General features: G+C 42.9%; 1 protein-coding gene across 3 annotated transcripts in view; it reads right to left on the bottom strand.

Moving 5' to 3' along the window:
• TPD52L1 (TPD52 like 1) overlaps nucleotides 1-11,522 on the bottom strand; it is a 56,804-nt gene extending 45,282 nt beyond the window's left edge. For 2 of the 3 annotated variants that reach the window (XM_071741023.1, XM_071741022.1), the window contains exon 1: nucleotides 10,379-10,710. In XM_071741023.1, the coding sequence (XP_071597124.1) occupies nucleotides 10,379-10,397 (19 nt within the window). In that variant the 5' untranslated portion in view covers nucleotides 10,398-10,710. Of the gene's footprint in view, nucleotides 1-10,378; nucleotides 10,711-11,440 lie in introns of those variants that run through there. The other variant, XM_071741024.1, reaches the window with a different exon arrangement.
• Between the last annotated feature and the right edge of the window lie 4,009 nt (nucleotides 11,523-15,531).

Consider the following 15,531-nt stretch of genomic DNA (forward strand, 5'->3'; position numbering starts at 1 on the left):
GAATATCACTGGATAACAATCTAACTGCAGTGTAATTAAACTCACAAGCCTCCTCAATTAACTTCCAGCAAAGTATGTGTGCTGCAAGAAGTGATAAAATTATTTTTAAATTAAGAAATGGATTCTTCAAGTAGCTATATTTTTTTTTAACCTTCAGATCACAAAACACGTAACTAACAAGATCTTTATAAGTCTAATTTAAAAAGGGAGCAAAATCCTGCTGCAGCCAGCAGGCTGTTTGATTTCCCCACACCCCCAATACAGCTATCTCAGCAATTTAAGGCAGATGTGTCACTTTTGATCCTGTAAAGTTACCAGGGAGAACACAGAAAATAATTATAGCTGGGTACACAACACAACCTTTATTCTCCTCAGGCTCAAATTCATTATTCCCATTGTTTTAATACAGATTAAATGTCTCAGAATTTTTATATATACAAACATACACATTTAGGAATGCTGAGAGAGAAGGGACGAATTATCCTCCCCTGTATCAGCTCAATCTCTCACATTGGGAGAGTAAAAATTACAGTTTTTAAGGATCAGGACTGTCTTTTTGTATACTGCTTGGCACAAATGGTCCATTATCTGTGACTATGCTTTGTCACACACTAAGTTGTGATAAAGGCACAATTCCCATCCCCAAAGTTTTCCTTAAGTTTTAGACTAGGTAAGAGCTCACAGCCACCAAGAAGAGGCAGTGAACCAACACGCTCCTTGGAGCAAGCCTGTCTTGTGTCCTTCCCCTGTTCAATTTTTTAAGCATCACCTGCTACAGTCTGCAATACCCCTTGACCTCTCTGTAATTCAGGTTTGCTACCTTGCACCAGTGCATTTTCTGCCTTCCTAAGGGGGTGAGTTATCTGACAGGGTAGACTTCCTCCAAGCTTTCCTGAACAAATTGACCTATTCTTAGGTGCATCTACCTGCAACACAATTGCATTCCCATTTAAAACCAATAAAAATAAAACTCATTTATATTAATATTATTTGAAAACATGCCATTTTTTCAGAGATAATAAACTTTTATTCCACTGAACAGGATCTTAGTTTTATTTGGTAAAACAAAGACTCCAACTATATTGAAAAGCTGCTCTAACGTGTGCCACCTTTGCTTCTTGCAAATTCTTACTTAAGAAAACAAAAACTTACAGCTAAGCAGTCATTACTGTGGTGGATTGTTCTGATAAACCACGAATTTAGAGTGTGACACCAGTTCCCTAGACACAGGGAATTTCCAATCAGAATACCACTATCTAGCCAGAACCATTTAACTTAAAAGATTCATCTGCTTTTTCCTCTCTTTTTTTTTCTTTTTTTTTTTTTTTCTTTTTTTTCCTTCTGTCAGCACCCTGAACTGTGATAAGCTCCATGTCAAGGCCTTTAGAGTTTTTGGCATCATTAATTTCATGGCTTTGCCCACTCTGTTTTGTAGCATGCCATTACAAGGAAATATGTTCTCCCAGCCAGGCTGTGGGTGGAGACATCTGGGGCTTAGGGCCCTGGATATCTGTGAAGTTCCCATAGAAACAGGTTTCTTGACCTTTCCTTCTGCTGGGTAGGATTTGAAGCCAGGAGGCATGCAGTAAGCCTGAGTTACACAGATGACCACACTGCAAGAGAGGAGGCTGTCAGACCAGGAGACAGAAACTGGCAATCCCTGATACACCGTACAGTCCCAATCTTTGAGGTCCCTAATTTACCCTCCAATACCAGCCAAAATGGAAACTGTCACAGCCAGCACAGGTTTTTTTTCTTCCTTCAACACCAATAGGGTAGAGAAACCCAGAACCAAAGACAGCTGCTCTGGACAGAGGTAATATGTCCAGAGAAGGAACTGGTGAGAGAAGGACAGAGGTTACTAAGCACATGGCATGAGTTGCTACCCCCTCAAGGTTGCATTTGATCACACTCAGTGGCAAGAACAACATTCAAACCCTGTGCCCTACTCCATACAGTCTTTTATCATGCCTACTGTTAACTTCAATTCTTTAAGATAAAGTCAAGAAATTACACAAGACAGTCCTTGCGCTCTCTTTGGTCTTCTACTACCTTACATTAGAAGACTTTTCTGAAGATGGTGTTGCAGGAATGGACATAACACAACATACTTTTCCAAAACAAGCCAGTATTCCACTGTGTGCACCTTTGCTAAGAACTTTCATTCACCTCTTCATCCCTATTAAGTTGAATTATGTTGAAACCTTATTCTTAAAATTTTATTCTTTCTGACCTTTCCCCGGTCTCTGATTGCCACGTGCAACATGCAACCATGGCTAGAATACTGCTGCTCCCCTTTCAGGACATATTCATGCTCAGTACTTCTGTGCAGACCTGGACACAAATGAGCAGCCTTTTAATTATAGACCTAAATCTAAATCTAGTTTCTATCTCAAACTTCTCCTGAATAGGTACAAACTATTGTCATTACATACTCATCTGTATTCTTTGTGTTCAATATCTATCTATGCTTCTCTGTTTTTTTGCAGAAAGTTAAAGCCACACAGGAGACATTTTTTTTCAAACTACCTGTAATGTTTGACTTCCATTTTGCTGATGATACCTGTTATATTTTTATTATCATATCTGGAGTACTGCATCCAGCTCTGGAGACCCCAGTACAGGAAGGATGGATCTCATGAGTGGGTCCAGAGGAAGGCCATGAAAATTATCAGGGGGCTGGAACACCTCTCCTTGAAAGACAGGCTGAGGGAGCTGGGGTTGTTCAGGCTGAAGAAAAGAAGGCTCGGGGGAGACCTAATAGAGACCTTGCAGTTCCTAAAAGGGTCCTACAGGAAGGCTGGAGACGGACTGATTGCAAGGGCCTGCAGTGATAGGATGGGGGGCAGTGGTTATAAATTAGAGTAGATTCAGACGGGATGTAGGAAAAAAAGCTTTACCATGAAGGTAGTGGAAAAATGGAACAGGTTGCCTGGAGAGGTAGCTGCGGCCTCATCCCTGGAGGTATTCAAGCTGAGGCTTGACAAGGCTCTGAGCAACCTGGTCTAGTTTAGGGTGTCCCTGCTTACTGCAGGGGGGTTGGACTAGATGACCCTTAGAGGTCCCTGTCAACCCAAATTATCCTATGATTCAACTCTGCAAAGACCTTATTTAAAGCTTCAAACCCACATTATTATTCATTTTATATGAATTACACTATTCAGCTGCCTTTTTTTCCCAAATCAGTCAGGCTGTTCAAGTAATTGCTCCTTCTTCACCATCATCTTTTCTTTGCTATCAAAGCTTCTGCACCATCTGACCCACAACATGATTGAAGGATTTAACCTTGTAAGACCACATTGTTTCATTGGTTCTTCAGTATTCTAATACACACATAACAGTGTACAGCACTGGTTAGATAGTTTAATTATGTGGCAAACACCATTCTCCCTGATTATGACTTTGATTCCTTCCTCCCACAATAATCAGTTAATAGCTGCCATCTGCCTATTAAAATACTTTCAGCAGAAGATAATCTGTTCCTGGCATAATTGCCCCTCTAACTCTGTATTGTACATATATTTTGCTTGTCACTAAAGAAAATCTGATTGTGTTTAAATACAACTATCTCTGATCACTTGTTAGTAAAAATTTAGCATGTACCAACCCAGCAAAGAAAGAACATAAAAAAGAAAGAACATATGAGGTTTCCAGAATATATTCTAACTAAACACACTTGCACCAAATCATTCTAAATCTATCAGCATCTTCTAGAGTGACCCAGTTGAGATCTACTCATCTGAGTTAAGAGCATTTTAACTGAAGTGGGAAACATAGAAAGAGGAATTAGAGAATCAACTAAAACGTGTAAGCCAAAATCAGTCTGACAATTTATTACTAATCCACCTAATGCACAATAAAAACAATCATTTCAAGGGAATTATGCAAAAATATTTTAAAACGTTAAGATGGTTATGAACAACCTTTTAGTAACCACAAACCAGCAACACCACGGTTCCATCCAGGTGGCAAGGCAATTTCCTGGTAAGGAAACTGGGGAAAAGAGAACCCCTGAACAAACTGATGAACACAGAAGATCCCATCTCTAGTGAAGAAGCAAACATGGAAAGCATCAGCTCTCTTTAGCCACCATTTATAAATATTTACAGAATGAAAATCATACAGCATTTTAAATGCATACCACATACAGTTTTTAATCATTCTTTCCATACTTAACTAAGAATTTTTAAATTAGTAACTTTAATTATTAGGCAATTAGTAAATACAACTTTAAAGTATGGCACAGATACTCAAGTTCAAGAAATCTTGCACAGAAGTTATTAACAAGAACAGCCTTTTAGAAGCCTCCCCCCCCTTTTATTTTTATTTTTATTTAAGTCCTACAAGTACAGAAAAGGTAAAGTGAGCCAAGCAGGAAAAGGAAAATGAAGAACTCAATATAGGACTTTTATCATCATGGCAAGATAGTACTCGAGGCAGTATCACTTCAAGCATGTCACATTCTTGCATTTTTTTTTTTTACACTTTCAGAGAAGAATACTTGCAGAAAGATCCTCATTACTGACATTCTACTTGTTTTTACAAAGGAGAGAAGGAGTGAGAAACAGCTTACTCCTTAGAGTGAGAGCAGAAGAAGAGAAAGCAGATTTAGTGCTAAAGTGCAATACAAATGTTTGTTAAATAACTGTGTCTTTTACAGTTATCCACCTGCAACATTCCCCCCAAGCCACAGATGTAGAAGTGGAATGGTGGTAGCCTAGATATCTATGATTACAGGATTTTGATCCAAGGATCTCAAAGATGGTTAAGCAGCATTACCTCTGTCCCAGAGAATCAACCAAATCAACTAACACGCCCAAGGTTTGGGAGAAGGTCGGGGTGACATCTAATATGGAAATCCAGATTTGTCAGTCCCCTCTCACCATTTTTGAGAAAGCAGGACCCAAAATGCCCAGCTTAGAAAGCAGCAATAAGACTACAGAAGACTAAGTCTCTAAAATTTGGCATTGCATCTATGGGATACAAATAAAATCATATACAACTAGCCTGCTCAGATTTCTCATATATATATTATATTACCCCAAAAGGTATTTTCTTATTGGTAAGAAAGATCTAATCTTACCCTTAAAACACTTGCTGAAACAGAGGCTGACTACAGTGTTTCTAAATGCAAATTCCAGGATTATGCTAAAACAACCTATTAAACATAGGTTTAATATGTTTAAACCTATTCTAAATAGGTTTCTAAATACTATTTCTAAATACAGCCAAGCAGAATTTATATCAAGCCTTCTGCAATCTTCTGCCAAGCTTGTGTTGGCAGAACACAGAGCTGACCATCAGGCAGCACATGGCCTAAGCAAAGCACCTGAAAAGTTCCATGCATTTCTATTACTGTACTGCACAAGTCAGTGAGGCACACCAGAGCCTGGGTGCACTTAGGAAACTGATGGAGAGCAGATTCAGACTATGGTTGTGCTGGCTACACTATTTCTGATGCAGGCCAGAAACTATTTCTGATGTTGGTCTTCTTGGCCTCCTGGACACACTGCTGGCCATGCTCAGCTGGCTGCCAACCAGCACCCCCAGGTCGCTTTCCACCAGGCAGCTTTCCAGCCACACTTCCACATGCCTCTAGCATCTCATGAGATTATTGTGACCCAAGTGCAGAACCCAGAACCTGGCCTTGTTAAACCTCACACAACTGACCTCAGCCCATCAATACCACCTGTCAAGGTCCTGCTGTAGAGTCTTCCTAACCTCAGGCATATCAACACTCCCTCCCATAGAAGATCCAAGAGAAAGAATAGAACAAGAATTTAAAAACTGGTTTTAGAGTTTGATATGTTGGATTTTGCATGTTCTGCATTTTGTATCTTCATGGTTGTGAAACTGGCAAAGCTACAATGTGTCATAAGACCGGCCCCAGATTTTAGAGGAGGTGTATCTCATACATCCCTTTTCCAAAACCCACTGCTGTTCTATTCTCGGTTCTCATGCGTAGCATGAAACCACTCAAATTCTCTCAGCTTCAGCAAACAGAATTTCACCTTTTGACAAGTGTCATAAAGCACTGAAAGCACTACAGGTTTAAAAGGGTAAGAGTGAAGCATTTGATTTCAGATGTTTATTTGCTAAAAATCTGATATACATAATAACTCATTTCATGCATTTATTTTCCCTCTTTTTAGTATAAAAAGGGTGAAAGCAATTATCTGGGCACTCCTGGAAAATATTTAAGAAACCTATTATAAATTACAATCCTACCATTTTCACTTGACTTAATTTTCCTGTGGTCTTACTAACACATCAGCTGAGACTTCTATCATGCAAAGATGCAGGTTCAATTACCTCAGTATCCTCCTGACCCTTCATAAAGTTCCCTCTCCTCCTTTCCGCAGCGGGGCCATGGTGAGCTCCAGAGGGCCATAGGGAGACAGCACAATGCCCTGGGTAGCTGAGAGTGAATCCTGAAGCCTCAGAAGCACATGTAGCCAGGCACATCCCTTGCAAGCACAGGTAAGGAATGTGAACACAGTACTTGCAATAGAAGAAACTAGCAGCTGCTGCTGGGCAAGAAAACCAAGGTTCCTCTTGCCTCAACCTTCCCATTTTTCAGATATATGGAGACTGACCAACCCATGTGCTGATGGACTTACCCAACCAGAGGATTTTTCTCTCATAGAACAATTACACTAAATCATCCCCAAGCCACTAGTTAGTTTTACTCTTCTCTCAGGGAAAAGGTGAACAGAGAACACACCCATCAGTGCTCTGTGGTAAAGCCACTGACCCCAAAACTGAGGCCAGGGAAGATCCTGCCCTCCCCAGCAAGGCTCTGCTTTAGTGTGTTGGCCACAGCACTGCTGCTGCTGTGAAGTAAAACCTCCCTGTGTTCCTTACTCACCTTCCCACTGTGAGACTAAATCTCTGTCCAGATTCCTGGGTTAGTAACCACACGAGGAGCCAGTGAGGGGAATGAGGGAGAACACTGACTGAGTTGCCAATGGCCTGCTGTGGCAAGTCCATCATACCATAGCACAGGTAACACAAGAGCTCCTCACCACTGCCTCCCAACATGGGGTTCCTCAGACCACCCGTGACTGTGGGATGACAGATGCCACTGGAGCAGTGAGAGGGCCACTGGACTAATGCTGTGGCTTCTAATGATTTGCTTGTGATCATAAGCTCCAGTCAAATGGCACAAGCCCAGGTTGCTCTTCATCCTCACAGGTCAGATGCAACTGGCCTGAGGCTCACAGATGGAGGAGCATGAGAGCTGCAGACAGCAGAGGAAAGCAGTGCAGTGATGCAGGCCTGGGGGACACAGACCTCAAGGAGGGGTCTGACATCAAAAGTAACCACAGCTCTCACCGCAAACCTTTACAGGTGCATCCATAGCCACAGCAAGCTATTATGGCTACAGCACACAAGTAGCAGAGGATGTGGAACTCAGAAGAATCTGTATGAAGACAGAGAGATGCCTCAAAAACCGCTTCAGAGGCTGTAAGTGCAAGAAGCTGGCAAGTTATCAGTACAAAGAAGTGTAATGGTAATTCTGTTTCAGTCCATGAAATCTCTTTACTGCTTTAAGATCAATATCAGAGCATGTGACTTTCAGAGGCTCTGGGGCATGGACAGATGTCATGTTGTGCCTTGAACCACACAGAAACTCCTCATGTTCACTGTGACCTCTGTGCAGTACCTTGGTACTTTTACACATAATGATACTTTTCTGGTCAACAGCTGCATTAAGATCTATAAAGTCAGAATCATGGAGTACTTAGGGTTGGAAGGGACCTCTAAATGTCATCTAGTCCAACCCCAAAGTTGATTTGTGCTGCTCTGTAAAAATGCTGACCAAAAAAAAATTCACCCTCTTAAGAAATCTGCATGTTTGTATTTCTTGAATATGAAATTGATCTGCTCATGTATAACCTCCCTTCAGGACAATATAAAATGGCATAAAAAAACCACAATTACACAGAAAAGTCCTTTCAAATAGAATTTTTGAAGTATTAAACATGAGAAATTTAACAGTGATTTTATAGCTTTTACTTTGCCTTTCCAATTTTGCTTTTACTTTGCCTTTTCAATTGGAACACAACTCCCCAGCAGAGCACACTGGAATAAACCATTCAGGATTCATTTCTCTGTGGGCACCTGAAGGTTCCTTAGAGGCAATCCATAAACTCATTAAAATGTACACACATTTTTTCCTGCTGCTTAAGCATATATTTGAAGCATGGTGGTTTTTTCCCAACCAAATTGCTATTGCTTTGTTAGTAACCTCCTATAACTATGTTCCACAAATTACATAGTGGGAATGAAAAGTTCAGATTTCTGGCCAGTGCTTATATATACTTAACTGAATTCAACTGCATTAGACACATACAGGTTAAATTATTTTTGCCAGCAAGGCTCCCTAGCCACAGTAGCATGCACTGAATTATATGTAGAAGGAAAGAGGGGTATTTTGGAACAAAGGTTTGCCAGCGTGCAAATACCTACCACAAAAATCTTGGCTGTATTATGTATCAAAGAAAGATACTTTTTAAGTAATGGGAGACTGCTCTGAGAAACTGCAGACATAAGCCACACAGGTAAGAAATAGACAAAAAATGTGACTTCATGGTTTTGAGCCTCTAATTAACCAAAATTAAGCAATACAAAATGCTCTTATAATGTCTCACTAGTCAATACATATTAATTCAGAATAACAGTTTATTAAAGGCCCATGGCAGTAATGAAGTTACTGATGTAAACATACATTAGCAAAATACATTTATTGGCTTGAATTTTTAATGTGTACCAACTTTACTCATCTTACTTGTCAGGGAAGGTAAAAAATTCACATGCACGTACACCACTACCTGGCTAATTAGAATCAGACACTGTTTTCTGTAAGTTCTGCTGAATATAAAATGATCAAATCCTTTACCACACTAAGTTCCAGCTTAAAGAACAGAAGCTCTCAGTATAGCATTTGTACAGATGTATTTGGAAAATTAAATAACTGCCTTATGCCAGAATCTTAATACTGACTTAAAAAACCTGGGAACTGAGCCACAGATCTATTTTATTTTGCCAGTTTCAGCCATGTATCCATTAGGACTGGACATACACCGCGATTTTGCCAGGAAGGCTTTCTCCTTCAGAAGCATCATGACCTCAAATTCCTAGTGTTTTCCTTTACATACAACTGTATTTGCAATTAAGATTTGCTTCCTTTGTGTGCATTTGCTTAAGACAGTTTTTAAACTGTTCTGGAAGGCTTTTTTGTCAGTTAATTTCAACAAGCATATGTCTCCCCCTTACATCATCTCCTTATTTTATAGATGACATTAAATGGTTTCTAAACATTCTGCTTTTTGCATAAATATTTGAATATTTGTACCACCTCCTTAGTACTGTTGACTTAACAGACATGCAGAAAAATCTTAAGGTTTCCAGAAAATACAAGCAACGCCATAAAAGTGAAGCAAGATCCACGTATGTTAGATACCTTAGGCTGGCACAAACACAATCTAAACATTCTATGAAAAGTTTCTTCTACTCTCTGGAGGCCACTAATTTTACCCAGAGAGAGGTATGAACAGCTAAACTAATCAAAACTGTCGCAATGGAAAACGCTATCCCCAAATCAATGAAAGCCGTGTTTGCAGAACTGCAGAAATGGTTTAGCACATCCAATTTTAAGCTGATCTGTGCAGAGAGCCCCTCAGGACGTCCTGCCGTATGGTCCCTGCTGCTGGAGCCACCTCTCCGGCACCGCAGCATCCCAGGATCAGGGATGCGATTGGGGCGGCTGCTGGCACCGTCCTTGCCTCATCCCCGCCGGGAGACAGGGACTGAGACGGACCGGGCGGTGTTCCGGGGCGGCCAGCCGCAGGCAGGCAGGACACCCCACACAAAACTACTCCGAACAACCCGCAAGAACCCCGAACCCTCACCGAGAACGCCAAGTTCTCTCTAATCTTTGCTACAGGACCGCGAAACGTTTAAGACCAGCAGAAGGAAAGAAAGGAGGTTGCCACCCCAGCCTTGTAGTGAAATAAGGAAAGCCGAAGGGAGCCCGGGGGGTGGGGGTGATGAAGGACAGAGCGCACGGCGAGGACGCTCCCCCGGCCAAGCCGGGCCGGGCCGGGCCGGGCCGGGCCGAGCCATGCCTCGCTCCCCCGTGGAGCCCGGGGCCGGTACCGCCAAGCGGGGTGCCGGGCAGCCCCTCACGGCTCCCTCAAACCGCGCTCCTCTCCTCTCCTCGGCAATGCGGGCGTTGCCCCGGGCCGCGCCTCTTCCCCAGGTTCTCCCGGCTGCGGGGCACTGTCCGGCTCCGGGCACTTCCCCGGGGCTGGGAGCGCGGCGGCAGCCCCAGGCGGAGGAGGAGGAAGAAACGGGAGGTCCCGGCGAGACTCACCCTGTGCCTGCGGCTCCATGGCGGGGATGGCTCTACCGTCCGCCGCCCCGCGCAGACCCGCGACTCTACCGGCGCTGAGAAGCCGGCACCGGGCTGGGCTGGGCAGGACCGGGCCGGGCTCCGCTGGCACCGCCGCTGCCCTCCCCGCTGAGCGCCGGGCGGGGCGGGAGGCGCCACCTGCTGGACAGGCGCGGGAAGCGCCGGAGCCGCTCACCTGAGGCCGCCCCTGCCCCAGGGCCCTCTCCTCAGGGGCGGGGCCGGGTACCACCCCGGGTGGGGGGAGCCGGGGACCCCCGCGGCAATGAGCTCTGTGCGGGAGATGGGATGACCGCGAAGAAGAGCGTATCGCGGGGCAGGGAGGCGCCTGAGTGGCTGCGGTTTCACCTCTAGGGAAACGGGCTTTCTCTGCTGCCTACCGGGGCGGGATGAGCCTTGAGGTGCCGGGATGCCGCTTGGGTAAGGTCGCATCTGCCGTGGTGGCAGCAAGAGCACCGTGCCGGACAGAGAGGCGAGAAGCATGGGAGCTCCTCTTAGTGCCTTTCCCCTGGCCGCTGACTGACTGTGCAGTCTCCTGTTTCATAGTCACAGAATCATCCGGGTTGGAAAGGGCCTCTGAGATCAAGTCCAACCCTTGATCCACTACCACTGTGGTTACCAGACCATGGCACTGAGTGCCACATTCAGTCTCTTCTTAAAAACCTCCAGGGAGGGAGAATCCATCACCTCTCTGGGCAGCCCATTCCAATGACTAATCACCCTCTCTGTGAAGAATTTTTTCCTAATATCTCACCTAAACCTCCCCTGGCAGAGCTTAAGTCCATGCCCTCTTGTCCTACTGATAACTGCTTGGGAGAAGACACTGACCCCCCCCTGGCTACACCCTGCTTTCAGGGAGTTGTAGAGAGTGATGAGGTCTCCCCTGAGCCTCCTCTTCCCCAGGCTGAACACCCCCAGCTCCCTCAGCTTCTTTTAATATGAAAAATGTAATCTTAAATATTGTCCCAAAGAGTACAAAGCAAAGCTTCTGGCTTGAGGGTCAAAAGCAGCGAAGCAAGATATTACCTCCTCGCAGAAGACCGCAGTGGCCTGGGGACAAACCTCGTGTCACCAACCCTCTCCTGCAGCTCTCGGGTGCCTCTGCCCCCTTTGCCTGGGCTGACACCTCTGCTCCACACCTGGCCCCAGCCAGCACCCGGATTCCTCAGCCAGATGGTTCTTAGCAACCTCCCTCTGCCAAGGGAAGACACCTGGGGCTTCTCCCCAGGGAAGGACTAAAGGAAATGGACAGAAGTTGAAGCAGGGGAGGTTTAGGCTAGATATTAGGAAGAATTTCTTTATTGAAAGAATAGTCAGGGATCAGAACAGGCTGCCCAGGGAAGTGGTGGAGTCACCATCCCTGAAGGTATTTGAAAAACATGGTCACTTCAGGACATGCTGTAGCAGGCATGGTGTTTTTTTCTGGGGTGACAGTCGGATTCTTTTATCTTACAGGTCTTTTCCAGCCATGACAGTTTTGTGAATCTGTAAAACAGGAAGCCCCTGGGAGCCCCCAGGGTGCCAGTGGCAAGAGGCAAACAGGTGTATTGGCAATGGGATGGAGCAGCCAGGTGCCTGCGGGAAACAATTATTAGGCTTACTTGAAGACTGTTGGGTTAAAAGTCATAGCTCCTGGGGTAGAAGCATGGGAATAAATTCAAAAGAATACTGACAGCAGCTAAGCCATCAGGTAAATTTTGAAGTTTAAGTAAAATACTTTTTTTCCCATTATATCCTTTGTTATTCACTAGAAGCTGGGGTGACGATACATATCTCTCAGTGCAGTTTTACTCTAGGTTTTGTTCATGCCAGTGTAACTTACACAGTTCCTTACCAGTCCATGTTAACTTCACTTGTGGAAAGGCTCAGAATACTTGTTTTAGCCATGCTGCATTCACTGTGGCTGATTACCCATGTGTTTGTCAGTCAGACAACAGTATCTAGTTTGTGGATATGATACTGGTGAATACCTCCCAGGACACACTGAGGGCACATAACTTCTTGAGGGCTGTTTAAAGCAAGAGACTAAAGGCAGATGAAGGAAGGATGGGACATCTGCTCATGAAGCAATACAAACAGGTAGTACTTTAGTTGAAGAAAACCAAATACAAAAGAAAATTATTAAGTGGTAAAATTAAAGGGAAAAAAAAAAAAAAGAGAACATTTACAGGTAGAAAATAAGTTCTTTTCCTTAAAATATTTTAGACCATGGCAAAGTGTGAACTTTAAGTATTTCTCAACTTTGCTTTTCTAACAAATTAGAAAAATAAGGCCAAGACAGCTTTAATTTTTGTAGATCTAATGAAGTTGTGCTTTAATATGCACATGCTGGTGGTTTTGAATAAGAATTAATATAAAACACGAATTGCCATTATTTTTTCTAGGCAAGCCTCTCCTCACCGTGATTTGACATCTCCTTAGGCTGGAATTTATCACTTACAAAAGCAGAACAGAGGTTGTCAGAAGAATTAATTTCTTTACGCATATAATTTGAAATAAAGAGACACCCTATCATGACAAGATTTGAGCTCAGAAATGCCATCAACTTCTACATGGAAAAAAAATCAAACCCTAGTCCAGCCACAAATGCATGAGGCAGCTGAGAAATTCCAACATGTGAAACTATCAGTATAATTAGAACATGTACTTTTCTGCAAATATATGCATAAAGTTTTTGGGCAGCCTAAGCAGTTTCTATAAAGCATAATTAAAACTGAGCACCCAATTTGCTTACAAGACTATAACAATATTAACACCACTGTTCATGTACAAGCATAATTTGAAATTGTTGCAGAGGTGAATGCTGTTCAAAGTACTGAACAACAGAAAAATTTACAAAACGTTGTACAAATTTACAAAATGATGCTGTATTGAATATATTCTTTACAGTGATATATATTATTTTTTCCACACCAGAAATCACAGAATCGTCATAGTTGGAAAGACCTCTAAGATGGTTGAACCCAACCATCAACCCAGAAATAAAGACAATGCCCACTAAAGCATGCCCTGAGGTGTCACATCTACATTTTATTTTTTTTAATACTCCAACAGTGGAGTGTCCTCAACAATGTTCCCTTCCAGAAACCAATAAAATATGCAGGTCTGATCAGACTAGAATGTATAGATGAAGTGGATGCAAAAAAGTGAATTCTAATCTTCATTTGTAATCTTGGGCCATTTCCCTAGAAAACAGAAGCTCAGGAATCTTCCAGGGCTGTGGAAAATTATATTATAAATATATATATACTGACATGAATGGAGAACAAATTGAAAGCATGAGAGCAAATACCAGCAGGAGAAAAGCTATTAAAATGACATGTTGCTGACAGCTATAAGTGACAGATCTGAAAGACAACTACTAAATCCTGAGGACTCACAGAGGCTGGACAAGACAGAGAGATAAATTTCAGTCTTTTCCTGAAGGGTGTAATAAGACACCTCCCAAATCAGCATGCTCCAAAGGAGAGTCCAGGAAGTGAGGAGAAGTTCCAGATCCTCACCCTCCACATTTTGCAAGCAGTCCTGGACAGGCTGCCTGCATGTGGTGCCTTAGTGCCTGAATTCTCAGCAAACTGCTTAAACACATCCTGGTGTTTGTGGATATCACAGTGTGACAGACCAGGCTATTTTAAAATAAATCAATCTTTCCTTCCTATGAGGTATTGCCAGGTGGTTGCTGAAGTGTTGAGATTTTATTTCTTACAGGACAATTCTGTTGTCATTGTGTGTTAAGGACTTTCTCATAGGCACGTATGCTGTAATAAGCAATTCAATACTCATTCATATAACTTGTAAGATGAAATACACTATTTGTCAAAATAAAGGGTCATATCATGGGTCAGAGTACAAAAAAAAAAATCTGCATTTTTAGATGTGGGTTCATGCCATCCTGACACAGAGCTGTAGAGTGGTTTAGATAAACTGCAACCACAGGAGTTTAGAGTTGAATGCCTCTTGGTGTCTTTCAGCACCAGATGGAATATGACTAATCTTAGATGTCTAAATGTAGGAAGGCAATTAAAATGCCTAGACAAACATATGTAAAACCATTTTAGGTGTCCCAGAAGATCCAAGATATCCACATGAGCATGCATGACACAGGATCTGTAGGAGAACTGTGAAATGGCATCCTGGGACAGACAGGGTAACCTGGGATATCTAAAATAGTACTAGACTTTTAATGTTTAGCACTTGATATAGTCTGTACAGAGAGCATTCAGTTACCTACAAATATTCAGCATCCCTTGGGAATCCCTGGTGGGCCTGAGATGCCTCAATAGATCAGAGAGGTGTAGCAGAGCCCCAAAGGCCAGGCAGCATTGCTCTAGAGCAGCAGCTCCAGGCCAAGTAAGACTCATTGTGATACCTAAAGTGACAGGACAGAGCCTGTTATCAGACAGCTGAATCCTGCTCCGTGCAACCAGATGTGAGCTAAACCTCTGTAGACAAGTCACTGTTAGGACATACCTAGCACCATGTTGTGTTTAGAGAACTGTTGGATTTTCACTAAGTCTGCCTGCCACTGTGCATCCACCTCTGCTACAATCACCTCCTTTCTTTAAAGAATATTCTTGCCACCTTGTGTAAGCCATAAGGGCCCTGGTTTGCAAGTCAGATTGCCAGCCAGATTGCTGCAATTAACCTTTTAACCAGCAATTAACCTTTTACGAACTTCAAAATGTGGATTTATCTTCAGGAGTTTCACACCTTTACAAGAGCATAGTAAACACTTTTTGACAGAAGTGATGGCATAGACATGTCTACTGGCACATTGCTACTTCACACATCAAAAATGAAACACTGGACTTTAACTCATACAGAAAAAAATTTGTACAAGGATATTGATGCAAAGATGAGAAAACACAGAGCATCCCAGTGTGCACCCTCTAACAGACTCACAGTCAGCTGTTGATTCCTTCACAACCATGAACAGGGGCAGGTCCCCCCACCAACAACCTTCTGTGAAACTTAGAAGTGTAATTTCTGAATCACAGAAATCACCATCAGCTTGTTCTTCTGGTTCACATGGTCTGTTTTTGGAATCCATTTGGACCTCCTCTGTGTTGTCTCCACATAGATGTTCTTTGCTGACATTTTGTTCCAGTTTTCCTTTC

Source organism: Heliangelus exortis, chromosome 3, assembly GCF_036169615.1.
Source record: "Heliangelus exortis chromosome 3, bHelExo1.hap1, whole genome shotgun sequence".
Lineage (NCBI taxonomy): Eukaryota > Metazoa > Chordata > Aves > Apodiformes > Trochilidae > Heliangelus > Heliangelus exortis.